At 43.4% G+C, this 16,772-nt stretch overlaps 1 protein-coding gene across 1 annotated transcript in view; it reads right to left on the bottom strand.

The window, feature by feature from the left end:
• Positions 1-522: 522 nt before the first annotated feature.
• Positions 523-16,772, bottom strand: part of LOC135091070 (G-protein coupled receptor GRL101-like) — a 17,491-nt gene continuing 1,241 nt past the window's right edge. The window contains exons 3-12 of the mRNA XM_063988432.1: positions 16,612-16,683; positions 16,007-16,081; positions 15,486-15,560; positions 14,206-14,277; positions 13,167-13,368; positions 11,245-11,443; positions 10,220-10,459; positions 9,171-9,391; positions 8,580-8,739; positions 523-2,132 (exon numbers count right to left, since the gene is read on the bottom strand). Coding sequence (XP_063844502.1) covers positions 1,762-2,132; positions 8,580-8,739; positions 9,171-9,391; positions 10,220-10,459; positions 11,245-11,443; positions 13,167-13,368; positions 14,206-14,277; positions 15,486-15,560; positions 16,007-16,081; positions 16,612-16,683 — 1,687 coding nt within the window. The 3' untranslated portion in view covers positions 523-1,761. The remainder of the gene's footprint in view (positions 2,133-8,579; positions 8,740-9,170; positions 9,392-10,219; positions 10,460-11,244; positions 11,444-13,166; positions 13,369-14,205; positions 14,278-15,485; positions 15,561-16,006; positions 16,082-16,611; positions 16,684-16,772) is intronic.

A 16,772-nucleotide genomic window follows, 5' to 3' on the forward strand; every position in this document is an offset into this window, starting at 1 on the left:
TTAATGTAAGAGGACCAGTTGTAAGGAAGACCAGGAAGCAGGAAACCACGTGGAATCATCGTGCAAGAGATTAAAGACTTTGTACTCGTGATGAACTCAGTCACTCAAAGGAAACACGATGAGAAGAGAGCGCGAAGTGCTATCCAGAGTCACTTGATTCACTTGTCTTCGCCGGTGACCCCCAACGATTGATGAAACAGACGTGACTTAATGACTCTTGGACGGGAATATCTGACTAGTGAAACGCAAGTATGAATGAGAAGCGTAAGCAGAATAAATGAGGCACATTAGGTAGGTAAATACAACTACATAAGGACATATTTTCAACGCTCTAAGGAGATACCTACCAAACCGTCACCAAAGTAAACGAAAACAGCGTGTGGAGAAAGAAATGCTACGTGAGATAATGAAAGCCGTTCACTTCAACAACAAATAAGGATGTTGTGAAATCCGTGACAAGTAAGATTATTCATACAAACAGTTACAACTAGACAAGGAAACTGACGTGCTGGAAATATAGACGTTGTGTGTGTGTGTGTGTGTGTGTGTGTGTGTGTGTGTGTGTGTGTGTGTGTGTGTGTGTGTGTGTGTGTGTGTGTGTGTGTGTGTGTGTGTGTGTGTGTGTGTGTGTGTGTGTGTGTGTGTGTGTGTGTGTGTGTGTGTGTGATCACCTCAACTGAAAAGGAGCAAAACATGTAAAAAAAAAAAAGTATAAATTTGCTATAAAAGTGCCGGTCATAACAGCAGATGAAGAAGCTGGAGTTGTCTGACTTCTCTTAATTGAAACAAGATGAATGTTAGATCTAACCTTGAGGTATAAAATAAACAGTAAAAAAAAAAAAAAAAAAAAAAACTAACATACATACTTCCTTGGTGTACGGACATTGGAAGAGTAAGTGAATAAAATCAGCAAAAATACTACATAAGAACACAGAGTAACAAATAATCAAAGATCACAATGATGCACACAAATACGAATGGCTTCCTAAACGTCAGTACTTGGAATGGTCCGAAGATAAAAATGGTGTCTACTTAAAAACAAAGAACAGACATGGACTGAAAACTTAGCTAAATATAATGGAACGTTTGGTTTAGCACACACACACACACACACGCACACACACAGCCTCCAAGTTCTGACAAGAAAGACAGACGTGAACAAATCTTACATAGAAGCTAATCACTAAAATTAAGGAGATACAGACCGAAATATAAATAGTGTGACCCTAACCAAAGCGGCAAAAGAAAACGGTGACCTCGGCTGGCGGAGGGAGTGACGGCGTTGATAAGTGAGGCTTGGATGACATGAAGTGAATCGCCTGGAGGCATATTTTCGAAGTCTGAAAGAGTAGGTGCCACACGTAAAGTAGGTGAACATGCTAGACTGGCTTAGGCTAGGTTAGGTTAAGGTTGAGTTGGATTTAGTGTTATTAAATTGGTATCTTTGTGTGGGAATCACAATAAGAGTATTTCCGAAAATATTCTGTGGCTAGTTTTGAAGCTACAGCCGGCCGTCATCAAAGGCGTATACTCGCATAGACTTCAGAAAAATGCCGCTGGGAGAGCCACACCAGTCTCTAAGACTCACGTTCCCTCTGAAGGCGATGCAATGGGAGGCGTGAGAGGAAGTCTCGTGGTCTGTTTTCTATTATGATACCTGTACTTCCCTAATGATGATAATATAAAAAAAAACAAGCGTCTCTCTCTCTCTCTCTCTCTCTCTCTCTCTCTCTCTCTCTCTCTCTCTCTCTCTCAGCATCTTCAATCATATCGTTGGTCAGCTGTGTTCTTCTTCCTCCCGTAGCGGCCTGACGTCCTCAGTGCCGCGGGCCGGTCAGCCGTTAGTGTTTCCAGGGGGATGATGGCCTCCCTTTCCGCGTCGGACCCTGGGTCAGTGCAGTCGAGGATCTGTTTGGCGTCGTTGCCGTTTTGGTTGGGGCGGTCGTCCACTTTCTTCGCTTCGTGGTCCGGCGGGTCGTGGATGAAGTGCGTGACCTGCGTGGCGGCGGTGGCGGTGGGGGTGTACACACAGATGGCGGCCTTCGTGTGCACCTTGCCATCACTCACCGGCACCGGGATGTCCGTCACTTCTGTGGTCACCCGTCCCCGGTACGTGGACGTCATGCGCACACCTGTAGGAGGCAGGTAGTGAGGTTATGAGAGAGAGAGAGAGAGAGAGAGAGAGAGAGAGAGAGAGAGAGAGAGAGAGAGAGAGAGAGAGAGAGAGAGAGAGAGAGAGAGAGAGAGAGAGAGAGAGAGAGAGAGAGAGAGAGAGAGAGAGAGAGAGAGAGAGAGAGAGAGAGAGAGAGAGAGAGAGAGAGAGAGAGAGAGAGAGAGAGAGAGAGAGAGAGAGAGAGAGAGTCACACATCTGAGATGGTTCTACAGAACAAGTCCATCTAACAGAAAGCGAAAAGTAAAGCGATGACCTAAAAAAAAAAAAAAAAAACTTAAAGCGACATATTTTCCCTGAGAGAGAGAGAGAGAGAGAGAGAGAGAGAGAGAGAGAGAGAGAGAGAGAGAGAGAGAGAGAGAGAGAGAGAGAGAGAGAGAGAGAAAGAGAGAGAGAGAGACATCTGAGATGGTTCTACAGAACAAGTCCATCTAACACAGGGGTGTCAAACACGCGGCCCGCGGGCCGCATGCGGCCCGCCACACTACTATGTGCGGCCCGCGGCACGTCTCATATTTCAGTCTTACAGTTGGTCTTTTTACAGGAATGATTAAGCCAGCCAGCCCTTTGCATTTTAAAGTCATTATATAAAGATATAAAGATACTATTATATTTTTTGGGCGGTGATGTTCCTCTGTGGTATAGTAACTCCCAACCTCGTCAAGTGTGTGTGTGTGTGTGTGTGTGTGTGTGTGTGTGTGTGTGTGTGTGTGTGTGTGTGTGTGTGTGTGTGTGTGTGTCCGGCTCGCCGCCACCCGCCAACATTCTCTCTCTCTCTCTCTCTCTCTCTCTCTCTCTCTCTCTCTCTCTCTCTGTGTGTGTGTGTGTGTTATTGTTAAAAGTATTTTTCTTAATTAAAGTAAGTGATTGCAAACACAATGTCACCAGCAGGAACTTTACCATCTGCTTCAAGTTTTCTATCGTGTTTTGTAGTGAATGAATTATTCTCATATATTTTTACGTAAATCATGTGACCATTTCGTCTCGTCGACTGCGTTCCAAAGCCAGTGACTATAGGTGACGAGAATACACGTAGTCGTACGGGCCCTGCTCCGTAATATACATGTATTAGACGTGACCATAACTCGTCATTCCTCCGTCTCACCGAGAATCGGCCTTTGACTTCAGTCCTGCTTTGTCCTTCGAGAGCGTCACAGCGTCAGATTTTGGTGTGACTCTTACTGCATATCATCTCATCATGATTTCCAAGAAGCGAACAGTTACTGAAGAACATCGTGTGATGCAGGAAAAGTGGAAAATATCTTACTTTTTTGCTGAAGTGAATGGAAAACCAACTTGTTTGATTTGCAACCAAATTATAGCGGTGTCAAAAGAATATAACATTCGGCGACATTACACAAGCACTCATGCTTCAAAGTATGATGTGTATAGTGGAAAACTTCGTGAAGAAAAAGTAAAGACGCTAGAACAGTCTCTCAAAAGGCAGCAGTCAGTGTATCAGCGTGTTCATGAAGCCAGTGACACTGCAGTACGGGCAAGTTATAGGATTGCACGGGAAATAGCTGTGTCATCGAAACCATTTTCAGAAGGGGACTTTATAAATAAATGCATGATGATGGCCGTAGAAGATATTTGCCCTGAAAAACGTAGATCATTTGCAAACATAAGCCTTTCAAGAAATACAGTTGCAGAAAGAGTAAATGAACTGTCAGAAAATCTTAATAGTCAGCTCAAAGAAAAAGTTGCTAAATTTGTAGCATTTTCTGTAGCAATCGATGAAAGTACAGACATTACTGACATAGCTCAACTAGCAGTGTTCATACGTGATGTTGATGAAAATATGCAGGTAACTGAAGAATTTGTGGAATTAGTACCAATGAAAGGAACAACAACATGGGATGATATATTTGTGAGTTTGACTGGTGCACTTGATAGGATAGGTGTTGACTGGAAGAAAACTGTGAGTCTGACAACAGATGGAGCATCTCAAATGGTTGGTAGAAAGGCTGGCGTGACAGCAAAGTTAAAGGAAAAACTACTCACCCTGAATTCAGACCATCAAATTCACAGTGTTCATTGCATAATTCACAGGGAAGTGCTTTGCAGTAAAATATTAAAGATGGATCACGTTATGGATGTTGTTGTCAAGGCAGTAAACTTTATACGAGCGCGAGGTCTGAACCACAGACAGTTCAACTGCCTATTGGAGGAAACTCACTCTCACGGTCTGCCTTATCACACTGATGTTCGTTGGTTAAGCCGGGGAATTGTGCTGAAGCGCTTTTATGAATTAAGAAGTGAAATACAAAGTTTCATGCATAACAAAGGAAGAAATGTCCAGGAACTGAAAGACTATGATTGGCTTCAAGATTTAGCCTTCATGGTAGATATGACAGAACACTTGAATTTGCTCAATACAAGACTGCAAGGTCGCAATAAATTGGTGACAGACATGCATGAGTCCATTCGTGCTTTTGAGGTGAAGCTCAAACTTTTTGAACGTCAACTAGCAGCGAATAATGCTGCACACTTTCCTACACTGAAATCATTGCAAAGCACACCTGAGTTTCGTGGAATTATCAGCAGAGAAAAGTACTGCAACATGATTTCCAAGTTACTGAACGAATTTGGAGAAAGATTTGCAGACTTAAAGAACCTTGAGAGTGATTTCTCGATCTTTCGAAATCCTTTCGCTGCAAATCCTGATGAGACACCAGAGGATATTCAGTTAGAACTAATTGATCTTCAGTGCGATTCTGCGTTGAAGGAAAAGTTCTCAAGTGTTGATATTGGTACATTCTATCAATATGTTGGGCCAAGATATCCTCGAATCAAATGTTTGGCATCAAAGATTATGTCAATGTTCGGCAGTACCTATGTCTGTGAGCAACTCTTCTCACTGATGAACTTGAACAAGTCTGGACTCAGGTCTCGGCTCACTAATGAACACCTCAACTCAACACTGAAAGTAGCCATTGCTCAGTCTCTGGCGCCAAACATAGACGAACTTGTACAGACCAAGAGGTGCCAAGTTTCTGGGAGCAGCACGACCAGGAATTAAGGTAAATGATGCTTCCTTTTCTTTACTGGTTTATCTTTTGGTTACGTGTGTGCAAACGCGAGTGAAGGTAGAATATATTATTATTATTATTATTATTATTATTATTATTATTATAATATTACCTATTATTATTATTATTATTATTATTATTATTATTATTATTATTATTGTTATTATTATTATTATTATTATTATTATTATTATTATTATTAATATTAATATTATTATGGTCATACGTGATTATCTGGCCCGCACATTGAATGTGAAGGTGAAATCTGGCCCCTTGGGATAAATGAGTTTGACACCCCTGAATTATTCTAACAGAAAGCGAAAAGTAAAGCGATGACCTAAAAAAAAAAAAAAAAAAAAAAAAAAAAAAAAAAAAAGCGACATACTCGTATTTTCCCTGTAATGCGGCTGAGATGTTTGGGTGAGACTCATATTCTTTGGTCAATCGAGAGGCAATGCCAGTCTTTGTATATTTCTTAGGTAAAACAAATATTTCAAGGCACTCAGAATCATCGCATATGGGGTGTGTGTGTGTGTGTGTGTGTGTGTGTGTGTGTGTGTGTGTGTGTGTGTGTGTGTGTGTGTGTGTGTGTGTGTGTGTGTGTGTGTGTGTGTGTGTGTGTGTGTGTGTGTGTGTGTGTGTGTGTGTGTGTGTGTGTGTGTGTGTGTGTGTGTGTGTGTGTGTGTTATGGTGGAAACCTGGTAGTGAGGAGTTAGTAGGTAATTCAGAAGCATATATGACAACAAAAAAAAAAGTAGCAGCGTTAGAGGTTTACAACTTTCAGCAACCAAATTCACCGGACAAACCTGAGGAGAAACATCGCCACTACATACATTCCCGGCCTTTGGAGATACGCTTGCCTGTAAACAACAAACATACCAGTAATGAGTCTCATTCCCTCCAAAACCCGAGGTGCATTCGTGTACATGTTAATTCTGCCACTCTACGTTGCTTTCCTCTTTGCTTCTCGACGCCCCGCTCTTCTTGTCTCTATCTTATAAAATACAAAAGCTCCATCTTTTCTCTTCTCACCAGGTGTTCCCAGAAAAGGAGTTGCCTTCCTCCAAATGCTATCAATAGCTCCTTACTTGTTTACTTTCTGAATTCTTTTATTCTTCCTACACACTACACTTTCACATTCTCCCTCGGAATCAAATCCTCGCCGGTGTCCGTCTGCTCGCCACGCCTCACAGCCAAGCATCATCTCTGTTTTTTTTTTTTTTTCATCATCCTCTCTGTATTTTTTTTATCGATACATTTCTGTTTGTTTAGATATTTTGATTTTATTGGAAAGTCTTATGGCCTGCCCGATTCTCTTTGAACAACATTAAGCCTATTACTAATTGACCGAATACAAGATATGTTGATTCCTGCTGAGCTATTTATGCACGTCACTCTCTTCCCACCCAGAGACCCATTCATTACTGGGTCCGTATCTCATTTTGAATACCAGTATTTCTAATTTCTGAGATTATGAAATTGAGTACAGAAAATATCGTAAATATCAATGCGAATATTTCATGATATTCATGAATGAATTTACGAATATTATGCATCAATAAATAACCTTCAGGGCAGATGTGGCATCGCTCTTGTGCAGTGGTGAACTGATTTATGGGACATGATGACAAAAGATACATCTTAGCTTATTTAGTTCGACCTAATGATAAAAAATAAGTCTGGAAAAAAAAAAAACGTTCAACTTATTGGCAATGGATGAGTTAATCAAGCTTCTGGGTGATTGGGTGTACGCGGCAGTTAAGAGATCTGACAGGTATTTGGGAGACTACATGGCAGTTACAGTAGAGTGGTCGTGGCTCTTAGAATATACACATGGCGGTTAGGAAATTGTACATTGCTCTTAAGAAATTGTAGGTTATGCAGTGCTGGGTTAGAGTGCTTACCTTAGATTACATTAGGTAAAAAAAAAAAAATGTAATTATAAAGGCACACATGACGCAGTACCGGAGGAATGATACACATCACATCGTACAGGAGTGTTGAGTGTTGTGCGTGACTCCTTGGTGAGACAAGCAAACCAGAAACGTGTGTGTGTGTGTGTGTGTGTGTGTGTGTGTGTGTGTGTGTGTGTGTGTGTGTGTGTGTGTGTGTGTGTGTGTGTGTGTGTGTGTGTGTGTGTGTGTGTGTGTGTGTGTGTGTGTGTGTGTGTGTGTGTGTGTGTGTGTGTGTGTGTGTGTGTGTGTGTGTGTGGAAAAGATCTTGTTATCTGAGCAGTGAACGGGAATTACTTTCTGGAAAAAAAAATCGCATCCAGAGAGTTTGTATGGATGAAAACTAGAATCTTTACATTAATGGCTGAAGATTACGTTCCACTACCCGGGTCCGAATGCGTGGTGTGGCGAGCACCGCCCGCACCCACTCTTCCTCGAGTTGATGGAAGGAAGTTCGAGTGCGTGACTGAAACTCAACTGAAAAAAAAATCCAATCTATGCGAATCCAAATGTATTAGTCCTTACTGGCTAGCAAGTCACCACGAGTCCCTCCATTAATCAACTCCCACCATGCAGTCCACTCCCGGCTGATGAACTGTTGAAACTCAATAATGATTACTGACAAAAAGGTCGAATGTGGAAACGTCCGCGCCACTTGCATCACTGAGGGGCAGATGTATAGACCACATGTCTATACATGTGCCTGTCCTCACCTCCACTACATTCAAAAGGTTCTAGTTGAGGTGAAATGGGTTTTGAGGGTATTTTTACGGATCCAGTGACAGATTAACATGATTTCTATATTATGAGCAGGGAAAAAACACTCTTGAAAACCATGCTAATAATATCTATAGCCTTTTGAAATAGTTGTGGAGAGAGCAAAGCGTTTCAAAATACCTGCCCTAGTTAGTATGAAAGATGAATATGTAAAATTGACTGAACCGAAGACAGAATGATGGTACCAGCAAAGCACTGTCCTCTCACCTCCAGCACCATCCTGGGAATCAAAGCTTTCCTCGACGACACCAAAAGGCTTAGCACTCTCACTACGACTATTTTCACTTAACCTAACCTAACCTAACCAAGTCCACAAAGATGGTTAACCGGATTTTCAAGAGTGTTCCTCCTGTTAGTAATATAGAAATCTTGTTAATTTGTCACTAGAACCGTAAATACACGCTAAAAATCCTGCGTAACTTCAACTAAAGCTTTTTGAATGTAGTGGAGGTGCGGCGTAGAAGTGTTTCTGAATACGACCGCAAGTATGGGATGGAGGACAAAAGAAAGAAGACCATACGAGTGTAAAAAACTACAATAAAATGAACGGGAGAGGATATGGTGGAGCCAAGTGCATGAAGGGATGTATAAATATATGTATGGGGTCTGCTGGGGTCCTCTGTGGGCGTGAGTGAGGCTGTACTGACCTGATACGACGGAAGAGCGAGTGGAGCGAGTGCGCCAAGAGCTGATACTCTCCCGCATGATCTTGAGTCGCTTCCTGACGGGGTCGGTGAAGAAGGTGTAGAGGAGCGGGTTGAGGGCAGCGTTGAAGGGCAACACGAACACCGCCACCCAAGCAAACACCTGAAGGGCGGGAAGAGAAGACCATAACGGTGGTGGTGGTAGAAATTGTTGATGTTTCTGCTGTTGTTTCGTCTCCTGTTGTTGCAACTTTTTTGTTATCTTCACCACTACCACCACCATCAGCACCATCAACATCGCCAACAACATCAACAGCAGCATCAACAACAACAACAACTACTACTTTTACTACCACAACTACTACAACAACCATTATCACCGTCACCAACACTACTATTACTATTACTACTACTACTACTACTACTACTACTACTACTACTACTACTACTACTGTTATTACTGTTACTTCTGATGCTACAGCTAAAAAAAAAATGAGCACTACTACTAACACCTACATTACCAACAACACTACCACAACAACAACCACAACAACCACAACAACGAGAGAAACAAATAAGGCAGCAAAACCTCACCTTCCTCGGTATCTTTATCCCGCTGAGAGAGAAGATGCCAAGGAGGATGATGGGCAGCCAGCAGGCGGCGTCCGTGCCCACGATGTAAGTCACTCTGAGGCCCATCTCCCTATCCTTGCCGTGCTTGTTTCTGCCACACTCCATCAGCGGCGTGTCCCTCGCGCCCACGTAGATCCTGACGTAGCTGATGGCGATGATCATGAAGGACAGGAGGTTGAGCACTGTGGAGTAGAAGGAGGACGGCTGTGGAGTGTGGAATGGAAGCACCGAGGGAAGGGAAAGGAAAAGGACGGCTGTAAAGTGTATGAGAGAAGGGAAAGGGCTGCGGTGGAATGTGAGAGGGAAGGGAAAGGGTGGCTGTGGAGTGTGGAATGGAAGGGAAAGGACGACTGTGGAGTGTGGGGAGGGAAACACCAAGGGAAGGGAAAGGGCTTTGTACCACTGGCCATTACGTGTTAGCATACGACATATTATTGACAGTGGAACCAGCAGCACAAGAACCTTAGGCGTAAGGGTTAGAGAGAGAGAGAGAGAGAGAGAGAGAGAGAGAGAGAGAGAGAGAGAGAGAGAGAGAGAGAGAGAGAGAGAGAGAGAGAGAGAGAGAGAGAGAGAGAGAGAGAGAGAGAGAGAGAGAGAGAGAGAGAGAGAGAGAGAGAGAGAGAGAGAGAGAGAGAGAGAGAGAGAGAGAGAGAGAGAGAGAGAGAGAGAGAGAGAGAGAGAGAGAGAGAGAGAGAGAGAGAGAGAGAGAGAGAGAGAGAGAGAGAGAGAGAGAGAGAGAGAGAGAGAGAGAGAGAGAGAGAGAGAGAGAGAGAGAGAGAGAGAGAGAGAGAGAGAGAGAGAGAGAGAGAGAGAGAGAGAGAGAGAGAGAGAGAGAGAGAGAGAGAGAGAGAGAGAGAGAGAGAGAGAGAGAGAGAGAGAGAGAGAGAGAGAGAGAGAGAGAGAGAGAGAGAGAGAGAGAGAGAGAGAGAGAGAGAGAGAGAGAGAGAGAGAGAGAGAGAGAGAGAGAGAGAGAGAGAGAGAGAGAGAGAGAGAGAGAGAGAGAAACATACCAATGAAAATGAACACGGAGTACTCCCATCCATTCGGCTTATCGTTGGTGATGTGCAGGGCGAGGCAGACACCGGAGCGGCCGTAGAAGTCCTTGAAATACGGCACATCGAAGAGAGGCACAGCGGCGAGGAGGAATGCCACCAGCCACACGCCGACCATCACACGCTTGGCCAATCCTTCGTGGACTCGTCTTATACCATAGGGCGAGAGGAGGATAGTGAGGCGGTCCAGCGTGATCACTGCGAGGGGAGAAGGAGAGTCAGGGGAGAGCATGTGTCCTGTGGGTGTTAGGTTGTGATGATAACAGCAGATGTGGTGAAGGTGGTTAGGCAGGGAAAGAGATAGTACTACAAAGAGGGTGAGGAGAATCGTAGGTGTGTGTGTGGATGGGCAAGACAGATGGTGGTGGTGGTGGTGGTGGTGAGGAGGTTGGAGAGAGAGGTGTAGTTAGGGTGGTGTAAGGGAGGATGTTAGAGAGATTATATGTATGTACGTAATGAAGAAATGAGGCTGAGAGGTAATCGCAAGAGAAAGAGGGAAGCACGTGTAGGTAAAAGATTCATGAATAAGTAAATAAATAAATAAATAAAGAATAAGAAAGAATAAGAATAGAAGAAAAGTATAAAAAAAAAAGTGACAATAAAGTGAGACAATTAAGCATCCTCTTATTTCAGAAACCAGGAAAAATGCAGACAGAATACGACAAGTACTGAATAGTATTGCACGTTGTTTCTTATACACACACACACACACACACACACACACACACACACACACACACACACACACACACACACACACACACACACACACACACACACACACACACACACACACACACACACACACACACACATACAAACACACACACACACACCTCTAGCAGTAGCCACAACACTGTCCTTCAACACACACACACACACACACTCTTCCACCTGGTCACACACTAACCAGTCACACACACACACACACACACACACACACACACACACACACACACTCTTCCATCTGGTCACACACTAACCAGTCAGAGTGAAGACAGACGCTTCGGAGGAGAAGGTGCTGAGGAAGCCGGCAAACTGGCAGAGAGGTGAGCTGCGCCACTCCTTCTCGTGTAGACGGTAGACACCTCGGTGCTTGAGGTCGATGCCCGCGATTATCAAAAGGTACACGCCCATCATCAGGTCGCCGATCGCCAGGTTAACAAAGAGCATAGAGTGATTCTGGAAGGAGAGATCAAAGGATGAAGCAAAACATGGACCGGAGGGAGGGAGGGAGGGAGGGAGGGAAGAAGAGTTACGGAATCCGGAGGAAAAGAAGAGTTACGGAACCCGGGAGGGAGGGAAGGAGGGAAAAAGGGAGGGGGGAATCACGGAACTCATGGCTGAAAAGGGGACGCTGGGATGTGCAGTCGTGGTCAGAAGTCACAAACGAACATTAAAAAAAACATGGGAACATAAGAGAAACTGCAAAAAGCCGTCAGACCAACGAGTAGCTGTCCTTGTGCGAAACATACTCACCAATTTCCACCAATCATCTGCATATGAATACACTCATTTTGATGGAAGCCGCTGCTGTTGTGGTCACCATTCGTTGTTTTGCCTTCACTCCATAAGGGCATTACAGTGGTCTGTGTGTGTGTGTGTGTGTGTGTGTGTGTGTGTGTGTGTGTGTGTGTGTGTGTGTGTGTGTGTGTGTGTGTGTGTGTGTGTCTGTGCGTGAGCGGGGAGCAAAAGTTTTCACGTGAACTGACTTTATAATGAAGCAACAAAACATTAATTTTTATCTCGCTTCTGCCTTAAATTCGCTCACACACACACACACACACACACACACACACACACACACACACACACACACACACACACACACACACACACACACACACACACACACACACACAGGAACAAAAAAAATCAGGTCGTCGCGCTGTTCAGTTACGAGTAAATAAATCATCCTATCTTCTCAGCCGCTACCGCAATATCTTCAGCCTCCCGCTGCGTGCTAACTGTTCCCCTGTGGAGCTTTCATCTCTGCTGCTGCCTCTCCGTAATCACCAGCGACACCATTACCCGCACTGAAAGGCTCTTGTGTAGTAATGGGAGAAAGAAGCGGAAGATGGTGGAAAAGAATGGAGATGAGAGATGAGATAGAACTGAGATCCATATTCTGAAACACTTTTGCGCTGCACCTCCACTGCTTTCAAGGGGCTCTAGTTGAAATGACACGGGTTCTTAAGGGTGTTTTTTACGATTCTAGTGATAGGTTAGAAAAATTTATATATTATTAGCAGGAGAAACACTCTTGAATACGGGCCTGAGAGCAGATGGAAGAAGGAAGGGAGCGAAGGAGGAAGGGAGGGGAGAGGAAAGGGAGGGAAGGAGGGAAGTTGTTACCAGCTTTGTTTCTTCCTGTCTAATCAGCTTTTTTATGATCTATTGTCCTATTTTCATTTAATTTATGATTGTGTAATGTCAGTTTTTTTAAAGGGGTCCAAAAGCTTACCACTGTATTTTCCCCCATTAGTGACAATATTCAGTCCTAGCTTCCTTTAGTGTATTTTTCTGTGTCAAGGAGTAGCGACTACTGAACTGACGCACAAATGAAGGTAATACCGATTGAAGGGAATTACCACCAGACAGCTGCAACTCAATCTCAGCAATGCACATACATGTCCACCACTCATCAATGAATGGGGAACACTCGAAAAAGTTCATATTTGTATATGTGATGATTTCTAATACACTAATGACGAGAGAGAGAGAGAGAGAGAGAGAGAGAGAGAGAGAGAGAGAGAGAGAGAGAGAGAGAGAGAGAGAGAGAGAGAGAGAGAGAGAGAGAGAGAGAGAGAGAGAGAGAGAGAGAGAGAGAGAGAGAGAGAGAGAGAGAGAGAGAGAGAGAGAGAGAGAGAGAGAGAGAGAGAATTATATTAAAAGTACCACCTACTTTCTTGCTGCCGCTGGGGTACATGAGTCGCCACACGATGACGAAGGTGTTGCCGACCAGCGCCACGAAGCCCACCACCCACACGAACACACGCAGCACCAGGTTGGACATGAGGTCCTCGCAGGAGGAGAACTCTTCAGTGTGCGGCAGACACTCCTCGGCATGGTGAGGCAGACAGCAGAAGCGGAACTCTGGGGTTGACCTGCGTTGAGTAAGAGCCACGAGAAAGATCTGTATAGAGATGTCAGGGGGAGGAGGAAAGTGTTTGCTGTACTGTAGTGGAGGGTTATGAAGTGCTATGTTGTGTTAAGTAAAACGAGAGTGCATGGAATTTTCGTGGGAAAAATACATAAGAAAGATTTCTATTATTGATATACACAAGGCTAACGAATAGTGGTGCGTGGTGGCAGTGTAGTGAATTCTTATCGTTCATTTACGTTCGTTTACTGTTACAACAACACGTGCATAACAAGAGGTATGAGTTAGAATAAAAGAATATGGCAGAATGACACGCTACCCATAATGTTTTCCACATTTCGTTTACTTCTCGACACTCCGTCTTGGCGCCACGTGGAGGCCGCAGCCACGGCTCCGTATTTCAAGAGATGAAGGTAATTATTATGTACGCGCATGTCCTCGCGCTGTGGTGAGAAATATGATCGAGAGTCTGTGATCATGTAAAGAGTGTTTGTGTATGTATGTATGCATGCATGTATGGATAGTTTAAGTACCAAAGTTATTGCTTTATACGAGTTTTTTTTTTTATATTCATCTGGCTTTGAAAGTCTTCAGTATTTTCAGTATTTTTTAAAAATTCGTATATATTTGTCAATATATTGCTACTATTACTATTATTACTGCTACCACCACCACCACCACTATTACTACTACTACTACTACTACTACTACTACTACTACTACTAATATATCCATATAAATACGTATATATGTATGCAATGTATATATGTATGTGTATATGTATGTATGTATCTATCTGTGTGTATAATGTATTCCAGCTTACAATGGAAATGACACTCACAGCTTGGTGAGGTTGTACAGTGGCTCGAACAGCATCTGGTCCACGTACTCCAGCGGGTTCTCGTCCACAACCCTGATGGGGGAGAACACAGGTCTTTCACGACACACACTGGCTGTCTGAGTGAGTCCAGTGAAGGCATGAAAGCTGGACCGACATATGCACGCACCACAAAAAAATATCAAGGCACAAAAGAAAAAAGAAGAAAGATCGATAAAAAAAACAAAAACAAAAAACGAGTGTCATATAATAATAACCAGACTATTCTTAGGTCTCCATATCACTGCAAAGTGACAAAAAGTCCGAATATAAACAATGCACACTCTTAGGAGGAAAAAAAAAAAAAAAAAAAAAAAAAAAAAAAAAAAAAAAAAAATATATATATATATATATATATATATATATATATATATATATATATATATATATATATATATATATATATATATATATATATATATATATATATATATATATATATATATATATATATATATATAATAATAATAATAATAATAATAAAGTGCGGCGTGGTCGCGGGGACTGGGGCTGCACGGAGCTGCCGTCTGGGTCTGGCAGGAAACGTGAACGGCGTTTTTGGCTGCGTTTTTAAGCAGAATAAAGCAAACGTTTTTTTTTTTTTTTTTTTTTTTCTCAGAGCCGTGGTTTCCCAGTTGGCGGATATGAAAATAGAACGCCATGTGCAAAGAAAAAAAATAGTAGATGAAACAGAGAATAATATTTATAATCCATACTATTACATTATATATGAACTGTGTTGTCAAAAGAATCCGTTTCTATACTCGCTCATAAAACTGTAACAGCTACGTGGTAATGCATAATGTTCCTAACAGCTCACACTATGACAAAAGACAAATCAGGGAGAGGAGACACAGTGATCATGGGAAAGGATAGGGTGTGGACCAGATGGGGCAAATCAAGTGGGTGCGGCGGTTTAGCTCTGAGGTGGTTTCACTGCACCTGACTGCTTCATCATCAGTAAAATGAGGTCGGCGCTCTCCACATATCACTTTTTTTTCTTTTTTACACAAAAATAGTTTATACAATTCTTTTTCACTGTGACAGCAGAAAAAAAAAAAATGGTGTGTAGAAAAATACACGCATGAGGAAAACTGGAAAAAAGAAAAAAAATATAGAAAACCCAAGTCCCTGCTGGCCCGTTAGGCGATGCAGGTCACAAATGATTCCAAACACCTATACAAGCAGGTGTGGGGGAGGTAAGGCTTGTGGAGAAGTAAGGAATGTGTATTGAGTACACTTACAGGGTGCTAAGGCGAGGCGAGCCCACGAAAGTATTGGGGGAGCTGATCGTCTTGAGGCGGTTGTGGGACAGCAGCCTGGGGGGAAACGGAAACAGTGACTCTTAACCTTAGACGAGTAGTGCTATTTTGTAATGCGTTTATGCATCACGTGTGTGTGTGTGTGTGTGTGTGTGTGTGTGTGTGTGTGTGTGTGTGTGTGTGTGTGTGTGTGTGTGTGTGTGTGTGTGTGTGTGTGTGTGTGTGTGTGTGTGTGTGTGTGTGTGTGTGTGTGTGTGTGTGTGTGTGTGTGTGTGTGTGTGTGTGTGTGTGTGTGTGTGTGTGTGTGTGCGCGCGCGCTTAACTGAGAATATTCTCTCTCTCTCTCTCTCTCTCTCTCTCTCTCTCTCTCTCTCTCTCTCTCTCTCTCTCTCTCTCTCTCTCTCTCTCTCTCTCATTTTCTAGGTTCAGAGAGAGTGGGAGAAGGAGGGAAGAGGCTGGTAGAGGTGCAGTGACATATGTAATAACGACACTTAAATACTTACAGTGTTTCAAGGGAGGGCAGGCCGGCAAAGGTGTCTGGGTGAGTGATGTGGGTCAGGCGGTTGTGAGACAGGAGCCTGATGGAGGAGGGAAACCAAGTTATAATAGTAACCCAACTTAAAGCTGCCAATATCAACGATGCTGCAAAACCCAATGCAGTCCTGCTTACTGAACGTGATGTGTTGGCGAGGGGGGTTTTAGTATACCTATGGCCTGTTTTTGGAAACGCTCTGCGCTCACCACGACTATTTTTCAAAGGCCATAGAGATGATTAGTCTGCTTTTCAAGAGTGTTTCCTCTGTTAATAATGTGAAAAGTATTATTAATCTGCCATTGAAACCGTAAAAACACCCTTAAAAACAGTGTAACTTCCACTAGAGCTTTTTGAATGTCGTGGAGGTGCGGCGCAGAAGTGTTTCTGAATATGGTCCATTCAGGAACTCTGAGGGCACAACATTCAGGGTCACTCGAGAAATCCTGCGCCTCCACTGGCAAGGGTCGACCATGAAAGCCTTTAAATAAACAGTAATAACAAACTAGCGCTGTAGACCAACACACACACACATACACACACACACACACACACACACACATACACAACACTTACAGGATCTTTAGGCTGGTGAGTCCCATGAAGGCGTTTTCTGCGATCTTGACGAGGTATTGGTGTCTCAGGTCCCTGCGCGGAAAGGATGTAGGAAGTCAGGGTCAGTAGTGGCAGTTATGGTAGTGGCGCGCGCACACACACACACACAAACACACACACAC

This window comes from Scylla paramamosain, chromosome 3 (assembly GCF_035594125.1).
Source record: "Scylla paramamosain isolate STU-SP2022 chromosome 3, ASM3559412v1, whole genome shotgun sequence".
NCBI lineage: Eukaryota > Metazoa > Arthropoda > Malacostraca > Decapoda > Portunidae > Scylla > Scylla paramamosain.